Raw genomic sequence first — 17712 nt, 5'->3', positions numbered from 1 at the left:
TTGCTACGAGATGCTTCTTTTCGTTTTCACTTGATCATTTTTGAATGCTTTTATTCTCAATAGTTCTTCTTGAGACAAACTGGGAGAAGTGTTGTGTTGCTAATCTGTTAATGTCAGGCATGAAGACACAGATATTAAACATTTAGACCACTGCAGCGAAATTGGGCCCTTGCATTGAAGCACCAATTAAATTATGTGAGCATTCATTACCCTCAGTGATTTAATAATTGGAGCGTTCTCTTCCCCACATTTATTTTGCCTAGCTGAGAAATCAGTCTTGAAGGGTGCTGGGCAAAGCAAATTAAACAAACAAACAAAGAAACAAAGAAACACCACCCTCTAAATCAGAGTTAGCCAACTCAGTGTCATCCAGATGTTTTGCAAATCCCAGCACCCATGTTGGCTGGAGGGCACCACGTTGACTACTCCTGCTATAAACCTCCAGAAGCATATTTCTGAAGATTCTAATTCATACAAAGCCTTTCACATGATACTGTTGACAGAAAGCTTTACCTAGTGAAGATTCAAAAGTTATTACAGGCTTGTACAGTGGTATCTCAGGTTACATACGCTTCAGGTTACAAATGCTTCAGGTTACACACTCCGCTAACCCAGAAATAGTACCTCGGGTTAAGAACTTTGCTTCAGGATGAGAACAGTAATCGTGCGGCAGTAGGAGGCCCCATTAGCTAAAGTGGTGCTTCAGGTTAAGAACAGTTTCAGGTTAAGAACGGACCTCCGGAACGAACTAAGTACTTAACCCGAGGTACCACTGTAAACAGACATTTTCCTGGGTAAGAACTTCCTCAAGGTGACCACATAGGGATGAACTAAGTCAGTTCTTGGTATGAGCTTTCGTGTGCATGCACACTTCTTCAGATACACATCTGAAGAAGTGTGCATGCACACGAAAGCTCATACCAAGAACTGACTTAGTTGGTCTTTAAGGTGCTACTGGAAGGAATTTGTTTTGTTTTGACTATGGCAGACCAACACGGCTACCTAGCTGTAACTGGCACATAGGGATGAGAATTGATCCCTTTAAAACTCTGGTCTTTTCCTGAAAACTTTGATCAGCCTCGGAATCTACAGAATTCTCTTATCTGTGTTCCGTGCACACCCATTTTTCTTCTTAGTGCTTTTTCAGAGCAACCTCAGACAAAGGGAAATAATAGGTATAATAAGTAGTCACTTTGCACCTGTTGACAATTAAAAGGCTATTATTGGCTGCATAATGCTTTTCTGTCTTGCATCTCCAAGAGAAAAGACAGCCAAAATATCCTTTCCCTATTATATATAGAGACAGAAGGGAAAACATACGTTATGGTATGTTCTTTCTTTTTCTAATTGTACACCATTTGCACTGTTACAAGACATGATTTTAGCAGAGTGCTATTGCTTCTTTTGGCTTTCTTGACTAAAAAAATAAACTCAACATGATAAGTTTTGCCACCAAACTGAAGTTTTTAGAAGTGTTTGTTTGGGAGTAACAACACAACAACATTTCCATGCCTATCATCTTGAAAAAATGGTAGCAGTGTCAATCAGTGTCCTCTTTACTTTACACTCTAAGCCAAACTTTGACTTAACAAGACCACGCAAGCTGAGCTCATAGAATCATAGAATCATGGAAGAGACCACAAGGGCCATCGAGTCCACCCCCCTGCCAAGCAGGAAACACCATCAGAGCACTCCTGACATATGGTTGTCAAGCCTCTGCTTAAAGACCTCCAAAGAAGGAGACTCCACCACACTCCTTGGCAGCAAATTCCACTGTCGAACAGCTCTTACTGTCAGGAAGTTCTTCCTAGTGTTTAGGTGGAATCTTCTTTCTTGTAGTTTGGATCCATTGCTCCATGTCTGCTTCTCTGGAGCAGCAGAAAACAACCTTTCTCCCTCCTCTATGTGACATCCTTTTATATATTTGAACATGGCTATCCTATCACCCCTTAACCTCCTCTTCTCCAGGCTAAACATGCCCAGCTCCCTTCGCCGTTCCTCATAAGGCATCGTTTCCAGGCCTTTGACCATTTTGGTTGCCCTCCTCTGGACACGTTCCAGTTTGTCAGTGTCCTTCTCCTTCTAAGTGTCCTTTTCCTTCTAAGTGAGCTAAGTGTGTTGTCCGAACCAAGACCTGTGGTTAAGCTTTCTCCCCAGTATCCATGAGCCAAAGCCAAGGTTTGCTCATGGTAGGCTATGGTTCCTAGGTTGCTAAAAGGGTTTTCTTTTTCTTTTTCAGAGAAAAATCATTACATGATGAAGGTTTCCTAAACAAAGCCATATACAGCACAAGTTTCTCTATGTGGTGTTTTTGGGACATCAGAATAGTTTGGACAACAAGAGTTCATATAAAAAGAGAATGATATTAGTGAAGAAGAAGAGCAGAGAGCCACAAACATCTTTCTTCTTTTCAAAGACTGGGAAGTGTCAAGTGATACCTTGACAGTCTTTTTCAAATGCCCACAATGGACACAGAACAGGTGGACCATGGAGGGTGTTCAGCATTTTGGTGGTGTTCAGACTGATCGCTTACCCAAATATAATGCATCAAAGTATACAGTTTTCACAAATATGTGGATTTCTGTGCAGACCATACCCCCAGTATATGCATTTCTGTAGTTATTTGCTTGGCTGGCGAACTGCATTGCAAAATTCAGAGAAGGGCGAATTTCAAAGGATGGGTGTGTTTTGATTTGCATATTGTTTTGGAAAGTGCTGCTTCCCCAAAGATACCTTTGGCAGGTGTGTGGATGGTGGTGATAGAGGAGAAACAATGGGCGTAATAATGGGGTTGGCTGAGGAAACCCCTAGACAGAACGTTTCCTGTTATTTCAGGAACAATTAATCTTGTTTAAAAGTCTACCAAAGGCCAAACTCATAACACCGAAGCCTCAGTTATAAATTGGCGTTTCTGAGAAATTCATATATCTTTCCAGTTCTCCACAGCTGGCCCTTGAAAAATCTAATCTTCCAAGGATCCATTATTGTATAACAGTAATTTTGGCAATTATTTGATTGTCAGGCTCGCCATCTCATAGCTGCCAACGCACCCTCTTCAAATATGTCCTTTTGAGTTTTTGCAGTGTCTATTTCCAGCAGATTCCTTCCCTGCTGCTTTGTTGTGGACTATTTTCAGCTCTCCCTACCTTCCTTCTTTTTCAATGTTGTTCACGTATATATTTAACTAGGTATTTTTAGCTTCATGTTTCAGAAGGGCGTGGGTCAGGAGTACGATAGAGAAAGAGAATGATGGAGAGAAAAGAGAAGAGGAAGGTGGAGACAGGGAAGTTCAAATTGAAAGAATTAGGGCATGTGAACAGATTCTAAGACCCTCCAGACTGTGTGGTTTTTTAAAAAAAACATGGTGTATTCTGCAACATGTTCCTGACCCCTAACAGTGTGTTAGTATTGAACTTATAATGGACCACACATCATTCTGTTTTATTAGTTGTTCTGAGATGCTTCCCCAGTGTTACTGCATTACTGCTGCCTGGAGTGCTGTAACAAAACAAAAGCAGGACAAAAAAGCACCAACAACCCCAGCACATTTGCCATATGAAAAGTTACACAATTTCAGCAGGAAGCTGCGGAATGTGTGATTTTTCTAAACATTACTTGACTGGAGAACATGGAGAAGTGAACAGTTTGAAGGATGGCTGCATTTCGGTTTGCATACTGTTTCCAAAAGTGCAGATTGGGTGCGTTTGTCATTAAACGTCAACTGACTATGTCACAGGCAGCAAAAAGGTTTGGATTGGCTATGCTACTAGTGCATCCCATTCCCGTTGTAGGAAAATGTGTGGACTTCTTTAAAGCAGCTATTCTGTGTGGAGATTAAATCTTATTTGATTATCCTCACTGCTCACCAACCCGATTCGTGACTGTGTCGCTTATATAAAGCAGGCTTGGAACACCCATCACTCGGTTTTTGTTTCATTTCTTTTCTCAGGCATGGAATAACACTCTCTGTTAATTTTCTAGTGGCTATTTAGCTGCAACGTTTTCTGCCATTAAAGTTTTAAAATGCCAGTGCGGAGCTGGGAACATTACAAGGGGTGTGTGTGCGGCTGCCACATTTAATATGGCAGAAAAGGCCAAAATTCAATATTCTTTTTCCATTAATGTTGGTGGAAGAAATAAGAGCTCCTGTTTGTGGGTTTCAATTAAAAACTGGTTTTTAGGAATGTATTTCTTTTTCTCTTCTGCTGCAAGTAGGTATTTGACTGCCCTGTGACCTGTAGCGAGATTTAATAGCTACAGCATGGCTGTATGGCATATGGCCCATGTCCATCCTTCTGCTGTAATTGATGTTGGCCTCCTAATGAGCTCTTAAATTCAGAAGGTGACGTCAGACTTCATCTAACAGCACAAAAAAGATTAAGACCCATAAATGCATTTGCTTCTTTTAGTGTTCTCTTGAAGCAGTGATTCTTGTGTCTAACCAATTGCACTTTGTAGGTTTCGGTCTCTTTGTGTAGTTTTTCAATGTTTTCTTCTCTTATTAGACCTCCCTACAATTTCCTAATTCTCTGTGCAGGGGTTACTAATTGGATTGAGAAAATGTTCCTGGATGGTGACGTTGGATTTACACAGATTGCTGTGAATCAGTGCAAAGCATCGGGGCCAAGTCAAATGGCGTTGTTCCCTTCTGTACCTTAATGGCCCAGAGTTTTTCCTCATCTGGACACGTGCTCACCCTGCCTCACCCTTTGCTGGCTTTCGCTAAAATTCTTTGCAACTCAGATAAACATCTTCACATTCTCGATAGCAGATTCAGAGATCAGGGGCCACATACCAGTACTGCATCTGTAATGCATTTCATCACTTCTTTTGAGTCAAACAAGGGTTTTTGTTTTTGTTTTTAATACAGAGTGAGTTTTCAGTAACGCAACACAATGCAAACATAACAGCTCCAGCCTCCAACTGTTTTTCAAACACCAGCCCCTCAGCCTGTTCCATTCTAATTTCATAGCAGGGTTGACAATGAAACACACCATTCTACAGTGCAGGGCAGTGTGTATACTCCCTCTCTCTCTCTCTCGTGTGTGTGTGCGCGCGCGCATATGCATTTCGGTACACATGATTTGACTGGAGAACTGCATGGCAGAGTTTGAAGGATTTTGAAAGACAATCAATCGCCCTTTGGTTCATGTACTTGTTTTGTAAAGTGCAAATTTAGGAAGTTTGCCTTTAAATGTGAACTGAATTGAATTTATCCCCCATCGCCAACACAGAAACACCTCTCACCATCTGCAGAGCCTTATGTTAGGACCAACAATGCCACCAAGGGCACTCAGAAGGATTATATCAAGGCAGCACTAAAAATTCAGGTTGGCACCCCCACACATCATGATTCACAATATAGTGCCAGATCAAAAATTATGAAACCAATATCACAATATGCACGTCAAACCAGTTTGGGGTGATATATTGATATATATCCCAGCCCTAAACATTCACCATCTTCCAATCTTTGAAAAGCAGACAGCTGTTTGTGGCTCTCCGTTCTTTTTCTTTTTGATGAACTCTTGATTATCCAAACTACTCTGATGTCCCAACAGCAACATATACAGGCAACAACACATTAATGCGTGTTCAAATCACACGTGACTGCGCGCGCATACACACACACACACATCACTGCGAACCTAGAAGTGGCACTTAAAGGGGCAAAAACAGTCCCAAAAGAGCATGGAAACAGCAAAAATGGTGTGAAAACAGCGCCTAGCAATCCCACAAGTCATTGCAAGTGCAATCCCAGGAGCCTTTGAGGCCTGTTGAAAGTTGGAGTTTGAGCAAGGAAGTTTGGAGGGAGTCTGGTAAGTGCTGCTGGTTTTTAAAAGGGGTTTTCAAGCATTTGCAGGCTTTCTGCAGGCTTTTTCAAGGGTGTTCGCAATATATATATGCTATTTCACTTAAATGTGTGGTGCCTCGGAACGTAACCCCTGCCTAAATGGGGAGTTGTTTGTTTTGCCTTGTTTAGGAAACCTTCATAATGTATTGTTTTTTCTCTATTAATTATTACACCATCTCTTCCAATAGTGCTGATAGTTGCGCTCCTTGTGTGTATGTAAGGGAAAGAGAAAGACTGTAAAATGCTTCATCCTCTCTTCCTGTACTTTCTCTTCTCCTGTACTAGAATCTGTTTGCTAAGTTTGAAAAAGTGGTTATAATCCTTGTGATTCATCAACTTGCTCCTTTGAAATTTGACTCTTCTGTCTGTTACAATCAATGAGCTTTCATAATAAAAATATTCAATATTAATTTGATTATTCAAAGGACTCCACATACATTAAGTCAGCAATCCTTAAAACAATATTCCCCAGGTAGGAGGAGCAAAGCTGCTACTAGTAATGATGCTGAGCTAGCTGGACCAAGGGCCTGATTCTATCCACTGTATGAATTTGTGGCAAAGGTGAGAAATGAACTAGAGACTTGTTGACTCATAGATTTCAGATGTGGAAGCTCTATGCCCAGTTAGAACATAATGAGAAACAATGATTTAATGTTATGCGCACAGACCTCAGGCTTGTGCTGTCTCCCATCTTTTCCTCTGATGCCACCATGAGGAAGAGATCAAGCCTGTTTCACCATAGTTTATGAAGCTGGCTTGTTTCAATGCATAATAGCTAAGATTAACCAGAGCTTAGGGCTGCAACACAATGTTTAACTTTAGTTGACAGAAATGGGAAGTGAAATCTTCTATTCAATTTAACTGTAGTTAAAACTAACCACAGTTTATCCAGGTTCAGGCGCAATGCTTACTGCTGTTATTCTAAACTAGAAAAAAATGGCTCTTGGCCACACCGGAGGAGGAGAGGGGAGAAGAGGGTGCTGACATGTAAAGCTTGCTGCAGCTCATTCCTGGAACGATAAACCACCAAATGGTTTATTGCCTGAATAAAGCTATTGTCATGAGTGCTAAAATATATGAATAAAGTGTTAAAATAGAACTAGGGATTGGGGATAAATTAATTCAGTTAATATTTTATTGCAAACCTGTGTAATTCTCTCTTCCCAAATCAACAAGTGAACCATAACACAGCAATCCTTTGAGATTTGCACATCTCCAGATTTTGTACTGCGACTGTGTGCTTAAAAATGCATATATTAGTGAAAATGTACAAAACTACATTATGTCAAGGAAAGTTGCTTGCTAAAATATGTATATTAGGCAACATTGCATATATTAGGGTAGATGTGAATGAAAATGCAAACAAATATTTGTGCCAACATTACGGGGGAATTGTAAATTGATGCAGAAATAGGGTAAATTGAACTTAAGGCTGGAAAAAAGAGCTATGTAGAGAAGCCAAAATGGACAGAAACAAAAAAATGACAAATCCAGCTATTTGTATGGACAACATAGCATTATATACATACATGTATTGAATATACAAGGCCGGTCTGTACATCTTGTGTGATAAAATGCAGTTCACCTCTTGTGCAGAGCAGCTCAGCAAAATGGTTGGTGAATGTTATGATTTTGCTGTCTGCTTGAGATTGCAGAATCAGGGAGGTTATCAAAATCTTGGCAAATTGCAGCTGGTCACTGATGGGCTGCATTTGACTTGGTAGATAACAACTTGTGCAGGCCTGGCTTGAATCAAGGTTAATCCCTGGCCACTTTAAGTGAAGTGTCTCTGTCTACAAGGGTGACTTTCATACCTGGTATGGTCTTTTGTGTCAGACTTGGGAATGTTGGTGCCCCATTGTGCTGATTCACGTAATTGAACATTGGGCATAGCCAAGAACTATAAATTACTAATTTGGCAGTAATGGAAGTATTTGGAAGTCCTAGTTGTCCTATTGGCAGCTTTCCTATTAATGTATATTACTTAGGGTTTATTGCTGAGTACTGTTGTTTCCAGCTTTTATTTCGTCTTAATCATTTGTGTGATGCTATTTTGAGAGAAATCAATGATTTCATGAGTTATGAACACTAATGTAGCTAACAGACTTAGGGCCCTCTCATGCCACTGAGGTATTGTTTTTCCACAGGTCAGCTGCACTCATAATTTAAAGGGTTATTTCACTTAATGTAGCATTATGTTCCCCATAAAAATGCCTGCCCTCGTAACACACTACTGCATTTACTCAGAGTAAAGGAAATTTACTTACAAGACCCTACGTCTCCATGACAGTCCCTTTAATGAGTAGCTTCCCTCCGCCCATTACTTTTAGAGGGGATTATGCCTTTTTAGTTAGTGGCTTCCTGTTTACTTTTGTGATTGTGGCATTCATGAATTGGCCTTTAATTTGTCAGTTCCTGCTCCCTGTGAGAGTTGTTGGTGGCAGGGATTTTAGTCTTAGTTTCTTGCAGCCAGAGCAATTTCTCATTAATTTTATCTTTTAAGATAGTAATTGCAAAATGAAGACAGACGCTCCTGAATTTCTGTGGGGAATATAGTATTATATTAAGTGTGATATGCAACCACTGTCTTAATTCTGTTACCAGCTGATTGTGGAAAAGCAACTCCTGAGCTTCGGTAAGCTGTGGTGAGGAAGCAGCTGCAAACAACTCATTCCAGGGCAGGCTTCCTCAACCTCGGCCCTCCAGATGTTTTGAGACTATAACTCCTCTATCATCTCTGACCACTGGTCCTACTAGCTAGAGATGATGGGAATTGTAGTCCAACAACACCTGGGGACCCAGGTTTGAAAAACATTGATGAAGCCTTATGATCAGTATGAGGAGAAGTTAATTGAATTGAATTGCTGTAGATTGCTGCAATCTGCTGCCTGTTTTGGTGCAAATTTCTTTTCATTTTTTTTAGCACCCTCTCTACCAAAGCTAATACAGAATCCCACTTCTCTTGCTTCCACAAGTTGTGCTCATTGCAGGGTTTCCCCCCTCTAAGTCAAAAGCTTAGCCTTTTTTTGCTATTGAAAATGGGTACAATAAAAGCTGTTGGACTAGTTCATGAGTAATGGCAAGCCATGGTTTGACTGACCTTGAGCTTGTGTGTTCCCCTCTTCCTCTTGTGTGTTTCCATTCTCTCCCTGATCTCCAAACCATGGTTTGCTGTTATATTCCAACTCACCAAACTATGGAAGCCCTCCAGAGCAGAATTGGAAGTTGTGCTTTGGAGAATGAGTTCAAACTGTAGTTTGCTGATTGAGATGGGATTGCAAGCTGTGGTTTGTCCAAACCTAGGAGTCAGAAAGGGAATTGGGGCAGAGATAGAGAAGATGTGTGAATTTAAGACCCAACAGCCAAATACGGCCACGGTCAGGCTGAAAACAAACCATGTTTTGCCTGCATTGGAGTTTTGAAAGTGATGTGATGGAGGTGAGTACATGTGGTTCTTTTGTCTCGATCTTGTCTGTAGTTGCACAGGAGATTAAGTTTTTTAAAAACACTACAAAAAAACCTAGCCCAACCTGATGTGGTGGGCAGAAGGTGGATCTTGATGATTTGCAGTACATCAGCAAGGGTTTCTGAATCCCAATTGTTTAACAGCAACATATTTTTTTTCTAAATCAGGATGTTGGAATCGCTGGCCTGCTGCAACTCAGTTGTAGATTTGTGCTTTTTTGTACATCCCGTTAACTCAGGAGGGCAATAGACTTGCCTCCTGGGCCTTTGTTGCACTTCCCCTTGGCTGGTGGGTCTCAGGATCCTAATGAGAAAACAAAGTACCCGGTAGATTTCACAAGCCTGACATTCTGCTATTGTCTGTGATTGTGAGTTGAGCAGCACACCCTATCAACGTGCACCTTAAACATTCTGGAAAAAACCCTTCTAATATTAGCCTGACCTTTGAATTACACAGGTGAGAGAATTATATAGAGAGCTTTTACTTTCCCCCTTCAGTACTTCCCTCTCTCAGCTTGGCCTTTTGGTCTTACATTTAAGACTTTGTTATTACCTTTTATGATCGTTAACGTCTTATTCTCTAATTATAGGATTTCATTCCAAGCTTCCCGCAAGCTTTCTTTTACAGCCCCTAAAGGGGCTCCGTTTATACAGACCCTAAATGGTAGGGGGTTTAATGCCTGTTTTCATTCTGAAGCACAATTTAGCACTTTGGTTCACCATGTCTGTCTGAGAAATTCCCTCTGTCACTTCATTATAAGTGTAATATTTTTCCTGCCCCAGACCCATGGTTCCTGTGGCTTTTATTGCTTTTAAGTTGATGGCCTATTGTTCTTTCCTCCACTTTTTTAAAATGCTCTTTAAAAGTCCAAATGCCCCCCTGCCCCCAAAAGAAAATGTTTGAATTGCTTCCATAGTAGGATGAGACCACTTAATTAAATCTTCAGAAATAAACATATTTCCTAAGGGCTGTAAACTATTTCCCCCCACCACCCCCGTTTGGGCTTGTGGGCCCACAATGTGTGAGGAATTTGATTCATGCCCATTTTGCATACAAATATTATTGGTATGTTTGAGAGTATTAATTAAGAGCATCTTAATGAGATTATCCTTGCCGTGTTCTGGAATGTTCTCTTGGTGGATTAGCCTGTCAAATAAATTATGTGGGTCAGCGTGGAAGGTTATAAACATATTCTGACATGTATTTTTCCTGTTATTTTTTAGGATTTTTATTGCTTAATTGTATGCATATTTTTGGTGGTGACTGTAGTTTTTTTATAGTTTTGATATGGTCTGTGGACTAATTCTATTCTATTGCTGGAGGTTGAGTCTGTCAGATAAATTCTGTGGGTCAGTTTGTCAGGGGAAGGAAGTGGGGGATGAGTTGCGTTGAGAGACCTGCTTTCCTGGCGGGTCAGTCACACCAGGGAAATTTCCTCTGGGATTTCTGATGGTAGGTAGAACAGCAATTTAAAAGCAGTAAAAAGGCACGAAACGAGGTCTTGAAAACAAGAGGGGAAGAGTTGTTTATCATGCAGTGCTAGACAGCTAATTTATTTAGAGCTTCTGAGGGAGACAAGATAGGCTTGTTTTATTACCACTTTAATGAAAAAGACTTGGAGCCAGTGTTACGGTTGCCACGGGGATGCCACTAAAAATGGCGTCTCCCTGGTGTGCAAACTCTGTCCAGCGGTGACATTGGTCAAGTACTCCCCACACACTCCTCTTCAGTTTTGATACCCCACAGTCGAGACAGCACACCTGATTATTTGCAACTATTACCACAGAGTTGGTTTGGGCAGCATCCATGGAGCAATGATAATATATACTCCAGCCCTTGGAGTGTTTATAATACGGGAAGAAGTTCCTTACTGATGATCCTGTTCTGTTTTATTCTGTTGTTGGCTTTTACTGTGTTTTAGCTGACTTTCATTTTTTTTCTGCGAGTCAGTTTGAGAGCTTTTCTGGGGACCAAAAACATGCCCTGTAAACAAACCAGCAAACACAAACGTAAAACCTTAGCCCTCAGCTCTTCAAATATGAAAAACTGAGGTGGGAAAAAAGTTTTGCTTTGCTTTACGCTCTCATCTCAAAAACGGTCAAGGGCCTGCACACTTCCCTATGTACACCATTTTCCACCTGACCTTGTTTTCTTTTCTTGTTTTTTTTAAAGTGTGGGAGTGACCACATAGTGACTTCCCCCCTTCCAGTTTTCATGCCATAAATACATTTGGTGGATTTGGCAGCGGGATGTATTGGTTTATCTTTATGTGAACTGTTTGCTCCTTTCCTGGGCAGCCAATTCTGAGGGTGGTGGAACTACCATTAGAGCCCCCTCCGCAGCAGGTAAAGCCCAGGAAGGTCCGTAAGGACAGAGGTGTTATCTACAGTGGTGCCCCACAAGACGAACGCCTCGCAAGACGAAAAACCCGCTAGACGAAAGGGTTTTCCGTTATGGAGGCGCTTCGCAAGACGAATTTCCCTATGGGCTTGCTTCGCAAGACGAAAATGTCTTGCGAGTTTTTCCGACTTTCCCACCCTTTCCCCCCCTTTTTCTAAGCCGATAAGCCGCTAAAAGCCGCTAAGCCGCTAATAGCGCTAATCCGCTAAGCCGCTGATGGGCTTGCTTCGCAAGACGAAAAAACCACTAGACGAAGAGACTCGCGGAACGGATTCTTTTCGTCTTGCGAGGCACCACTGTATATCTATCTGTCTGTCTGTCTGTCTGTCTGTCTGTCAATAACCAGTAGAGAAGAAGGAAGGAGGAGGTCTTCCAGATACTTTAACTGGGTAATTTCCTCTGACTTCTTGCTCAGAATCAAGGCCCTGTGTCCCTATGAAGTACCGTGAGCTGTCAGCAAGTGCTGGTTTCTCCTGTGAGCTGCAAGTACTTAGCACTTGGCAAAGGTGCTGAAACAAATGGGGGTAGGAAAGAGGGTGGGGGGAAGGAGAGGCGAACACTTTTCTCCCAAGATGATGCGCTCCATTACTGACTTGTCACTTTGAGTGGGATTGTAGCCTTCTGAGGCTAATGCGATTAACCGTGAAGGCTGGTGTGTAACAATCTGATCTTTGCCTATTTCATGGCTGCTACTGTGACATGGAAAGTTATGAAGGAACTATACTTGGGAACAGATCAAATGGCATAGGACAAAAGCACAGGGCTATACTGAGACTTTTGTTTATGCAGTTACATCATGTACATCTAGCACCCTAACAGAGGGCCCCTCCAGGCATCCTTTTCATTGTTCGTTCATGATTATTTCTTCTCACGATCCTTTCAACATTGTTTGCAAAGGCTGGGGTTGGACGCACTGTTTTATTTTCAATCAGTGCATGCCCTATAGCTTCTTGCTGAAATCCTGTAACTTATCATACCACAAATGTGTGAGAGGATGGGTTCCTTCTCCCACTTTTCTTAAGTCCTTAAGCACATTCTCCTGTCCTGCAGATTATATAAGCATGCCCAACAACATTTGATTAATCCACTAATGGCAAATCTACCAGCTAAATCTGCTCAATTCTATGCCAAGTTTCTACTAGACAATAAGATTCAAGTTGTGATTTTGGCCGTTGCCAAGTTTCTGTCTGAGGTGGTCAGGATCAATTTGTATTAGACAAAAGTCAGAAACTAGCCTAGTCTTATGATCTGTCCTAGTAGTTTGTGTGCTTTTAATGTATTTTAAATGCACTGAATTTCGTACTGTTGGTCCTTGGAATGCAATAAAGAATTGTTGTTGATAATGAATAGTCAGGTGGATTGTAGATGTTGCAGTGTAATGTGAAAACAGACATGTGTGGAATTTGATTCACTTTGTGACTTCCCAAAAGCTGAAACTGTTGCTTTGCACACCTCGGCTTACCCTTCATTCCTCAAACAGGTGACCTCCTTAAGAGAGAGGATGCCATTATCAAGCATAACACTTTGATAAAAGCTTTCAGCGATTTAATTTTTTAAAAAGCCTTTTCACACCATCTACTGAGAGATGCACAGAAAACCCTTTATAGCTAAGCCTGTGAAGTTCAGTGAGGCGATTGATCATTGATCATTGTTTTGGTGGTGCACCAAGGCACCTCTGCAGTGACGAACCATGGCTTTGGGTAAGCTGGTCTATGGCAGTGGTTTTCAAACTTTCTGCCATTGTGAGACCCTTTTAAAATCAAATATAATCAGCATTTGCTACTGTTGTTTTCAGTCCTCAAACTAAACTTAACAATATGTAATTGACGATTCCCCCTCCCCATTTGCACTGACATGAATGGTTCAGAATAATGCAATTAATTACATAGCATTATGCCACAGCAGACAATTATGCGACATTATGCGAAACAAACAATGCTGTTTTTGTTGGAAGATGCCCTGCAGTGGAATAGAAACAGTGCTCTGCATGTGATGAATATGGGGCAGAATGGAAATCAATGCCTTCTTACATTTCAACATATGTTTCAAGTGGAATACTAACCAAACCTATTGGGTCTCTTCCTCACCCCTCAGGAACTGAGGATGTACACTGCAAAATTTCAGCATTAATCTACAGGTGTGCATTGCAGGGAAAGATTGATGGTGGTGGGTGAGTTACTTTATTGGAAAAGCTTGACCACCACTACTGAGTCTCTCAAAAAGATTCCAAAGAATCCTGGTGTTGCGTGCTACTAACTTCCCTCCAGGTTACCCCAAACTCCATGCCTTTTTACATGAGGGTTGGACAGAAGAAAGCACTCAGGAGTTGCTTAGTACTGAGGCCACATACCTCTAATTATTTCAGGTTGTGTATGGGTCCCTGTACAATGGTACCTCTGGTTACGTACTTATTTCTTTCTGGAGGTCCGTTCTTAACCTGAAACTGTTCTTAACCTGAGGTACCACTTTAGCTAATGGGGCTTCCTGCTGCTGCTGCCGCACTGCCAGAACACGATTTCTGTTCTCATCCTGAAGCAAAGTTCTTAACCCGAAATACTATTTCTGGGTTAGCAGACTCTGTAACCTGAAGCGAATGTAACCTGAGGTACCACTGTATATGATGTCCTGGAAGAGAGTGAACCCAAACAAAACTAATCTAGATTATACACATTTGCATGCTTCTGCTTCTGCTTCAGCTGTCCAAGGGGAGGAAAAAGGAACTATGAATAAAAGTACTGCTTAGTTCTTCTCCTTTTCTCACCAGCAGCTTCTACATGTTTTGAGGTTTTAATTCATATCCGTAAGGACTAGAAACTTGCAGAGGAAAGCTAAAAATTTGAGAATTTGATTTCCCCCCCACACAGACAATTTATGGATTGGCCTGCCCAGGACAGCGCCAGACTCTAAATACATAGAGCCCCCTTTAATGGTGTTTGGTGGTTTCCTTCCCTCTATTTTGACTTCTCAACAACATTATGAAGTGGGTTAGGCTGAGAGTGAGGGACCAGTAAGCTTCATGGGTGAGTGGGTCTACCAAGACCTAGTCCAACATATTAACCTGTGAGTAGCCAATATTGTGTCTTCCAAATGTTGCTGAACTACATCTCCCAGCATTCCCATCCATTGGTTATGTTGACTGGGACTGATGGGAGTTAGTGTCTAAGAAGCACTGAACAGGCTATCCCTGTTCTAACATTTTACACCACACTGGCTCTCACTGTGCACTTCTCTCCCCACAACACAAATTTACTTTCTAGCATTGTGACTAAGGACTGATGAGATCTGATCTTGTGTGTGTGTGTGTGTGTGTGTGTGTGTGTGTGTGTGTCCCTACTTTGGGAAACATGTAATTTGGAATTTATCTCAGATCTCTGTCAGTGTTGTGTAATGGTTCTAGCCCTGTGATTTATTAGGAAATAAATCTGTTGTTTTGGGCTGCACTCCAAAGTGTAATTCAGGAAGTACTTACCCTTTGATTAATGACAAGTTTTTAAAAAGAACTTCATTCACAAAATTAAATGCACCTCTCTTTCTGTTTTCATTTCAGGGGGCATCGATGCATGAGCTTACTGTTATGTAAGCAGCCTCCAGGAAGCACCTCTGGCTTGCATTTCTGACCAGACCAAAGGGCTGCTTGGATTTCAAGATGCTTATAAAAGAGTATCGCATTCCACTTCCGATGAGTGTGGATGAATATAGGATTGCCCAGCTGTACATGATACAGGTTGGTTCACACAATTGTTGACATGCTGTCCCAGAATAACAGATTGTATGGTAAAACCATAAATGGCGTGAATTTTCTTTGAGCCAGTGTGTAATCAGAGGAATGCCAGCTTCTGAGGTACGCAGAAATCTCTCTTACCTCTTGGCGAGGGTGATTAACTGAGTGCATAAATTGATGAATGACTTTAAAAATAACCCATGAAAGTGGCATGTTTAGCACACAGTTTCTCATGGAGTTTTGTCCGTTTTTGCGTTTCTGTATGATGTTTAAATATGTTTTGAAATGTTTAAATGCTGCTAAGCACTCTGTAGTGATGCTACAGAGAGGAAGCTATGAAAAAAATAACGGGAGGCTCACAAACTTGTAAAATGAGAAGGTGGGGAGAGATACAGACTCAGTAGCTTGTGTTGGTAGGGATAGATGAATCAGTTTATTTCCATCCTGCATCATTTCCTCCTATATAAAAACTGGTCTGTGCCATCCCAGTTATGTATATATTAAAAAATAATAGAACAGAATCATTGAGTTGGATGTGACCCTGACCTGAGGGTCATCTAGTCCAACCCCCTGCAATGCAGGGATATGCAGCTCTCCCTTACAGGGATCAGACCTGCAACTTTGGTGTTAACAGCACCACATAGTTCTACAAAAATTTAAAATCATATACTGGTGAGGTGTCCAAGGACTACCTTTCTTCTTTTCTAACATTTAGCACCTGCTTGGATTTGCTGGTAACTTCACTGTGTCCATGCAGTCAAGAAATATTTTTAAATGGTCCCATGAAGTGGTTTATTTCCAGACACAATTCAAAGTGCTGGTTATGATCCTTATGGCTTAGATCTAAGCTATCGGAAAGACTGTATTCCCTCGTATGAGCGTTCTCAGACTTTGAAATCTTTGGGCGAGGCCCTTCTATTGGCCCCGTCACCCTCACAGGCACACTTGGTGGGGACACAGGAGAGGGCCTTCTTAGTGTTTGCTCTCAGACTTTGAAACTCCCGCCCTAGAGAAGTTAGACTAGCTCCCTCCTTGCTGTCTTTCAGCTGGCAGGTTTTTCAAGATGGACTGCTGTTAATGAGGGGGCTGGTGCTGTGAGTGAGTGAGTGAGTGAGTGAGTGAGTGAGTGTAAATCATTGTTCCCTCCCATATTTTTAGCTGTCCTTTTATCTGTAAGTTGCCTTGAGTCCTTGTCAGGGAGAAAGGTGGGGTATAAATAAATATAGAAAAATAGTAACGGTTATAATGTGCAGTCCCTTCCTGAGGAGAACAAGTTGGCTGCCCCCCTCTGCCTGTAGGGACAAAGATTTTTTCCATGCAATGTCCTTGTAAAAATCATTTTGGTGGTTGGATTTGACTGGCTTGCAGCATGCCAGTTGGCTAATAGCTATGCACATGTTGTTATAGATCTTTGTAAGGCTAATCCTAGCCTTAGGCATACTTAAGGCTTGTTTGCACAATTAAAATTTAGAGGTTATTATCCTGAGGTAGTGCCTTCTGCCGACACAAACCACTAATTCTGGGGTGTTCCAGTTACACAGCCTTTCTGATTACCTTACATTATTTAGTTGTCTCTCTTTCTTCATGCAATTATGAGAATTCCACCCACACAAATTTCAACTGCCAGTGTTCACATGAGCCTTAATTTGGGCTTGGAGAGAAACAAGGCCAGAGCTTCCTGATATTTCCCTGAAGTGGACTGCAGTCCACAAAATGTTATTCTACAGTGAAATTTATTGGTCTTTAAGGTGCCACAAGGCTTACACACTACTGGAAATCCGCTTACCTCTCTTGAGGTGTGGCGGCATTGCGGCCGGTGACATCTCTCCCAATGCGGCCGGTGACACCTCTCCTGTCTCTGCCAGACGATCCTGGCCGTTGGGGTGCCAGAAAGGTTTGCACATGGCAGGAGGTTTGAATGTAGCCTGCCTGCCAAAGTGGCCAATGGCAGGCAGGCTTAGGGGTGGGCATTCCTGAAGGGGCAGAACTGAGCTGCAGGCTTCACTCAGGTCCACTCTTTGGGTATTTAAACAGGTCTGCCTTGGCACACAGATTGTCACTGGATCTTCCGTCCACCCTCCCTTTGTATTCTGCTCTCTATATTTGTCAAATTGTGTATGTTTTTGACCTTGCTGTGGACTAAGTTATTTGCTGTATTCAGGGCTGGGTAGGAATTTCCCCCTCAGAGTAACAGGCACTTTCTGAGGGTTTAGCCTAGCTCAGCTGTGGGCAATTTAGGCATTGGGTAAGCCTTAGTCATGGTTGGAGGGG

General features: G+C 41.8%; 1 protein-coding gene and 1 long non-coding RNA gene across 8 annotated transcripts in view; one reads left to right on the top strand and one right to left on the bottom strand.

Annotated features, from left to right (window-relative positions):
* PITPNM2 (phosphatidylinositol transfer protein membrane associated 2) overlaps nucleotides 1-17712 on the top strand; it is a 186349-nt gene that overhangs the window by 67537 nt on the left and 101100 nt on the right. For all 7 annotated transcript variants that reach the window (XM_081841586.1, XM_081841583.1, XM_081841582.1 and 4 more), the window contains one exon: nucleotides 15268-15444. In XM_081841586.1, coding sequence (XP_081697712.1) covers nucleotides 15367-15444 — 78 coding nt within the window. In that variant the 5' untranslated portion in view covers nucleotides 15268-15366. The remainder of the gene's footprint in view (nucleotides 1-15267; nucleotides 15445-17712) is intronic.
* LOC309330272 lies at nucleotides 1048-7657 on the bottom strand. Its single transcript, XR_014151402.1, has 3 exons — nucleotides 7384-7657; nucleotides 4697-4806; nucleotides 1048-1153 (listed from the first exon to the last, which is right to left on the bottom strand). It is a non-coding gene; the product is annotated as an uncharacterized lncRNA (long non-coding RNA).

The sequence above is a fragment of the Podarcis erhardii genome (assembly GCF_964252035.2).
Source record: "Podarcis erhardii genome assembly, chromosome: 15".
In the NCBI taxonomy this organism is placed as follows: Eukaryota; Metazoa; Chordata; class Lepidosauria; order Squamata; family Lacertidae; genus Podarcis; species Podarcis erhardii.
The sequence above is the reverse complement of the archived record's forward strand: the minus strand, read 5'-3'. Positions and strand labels throughout refer to the sequence as shown.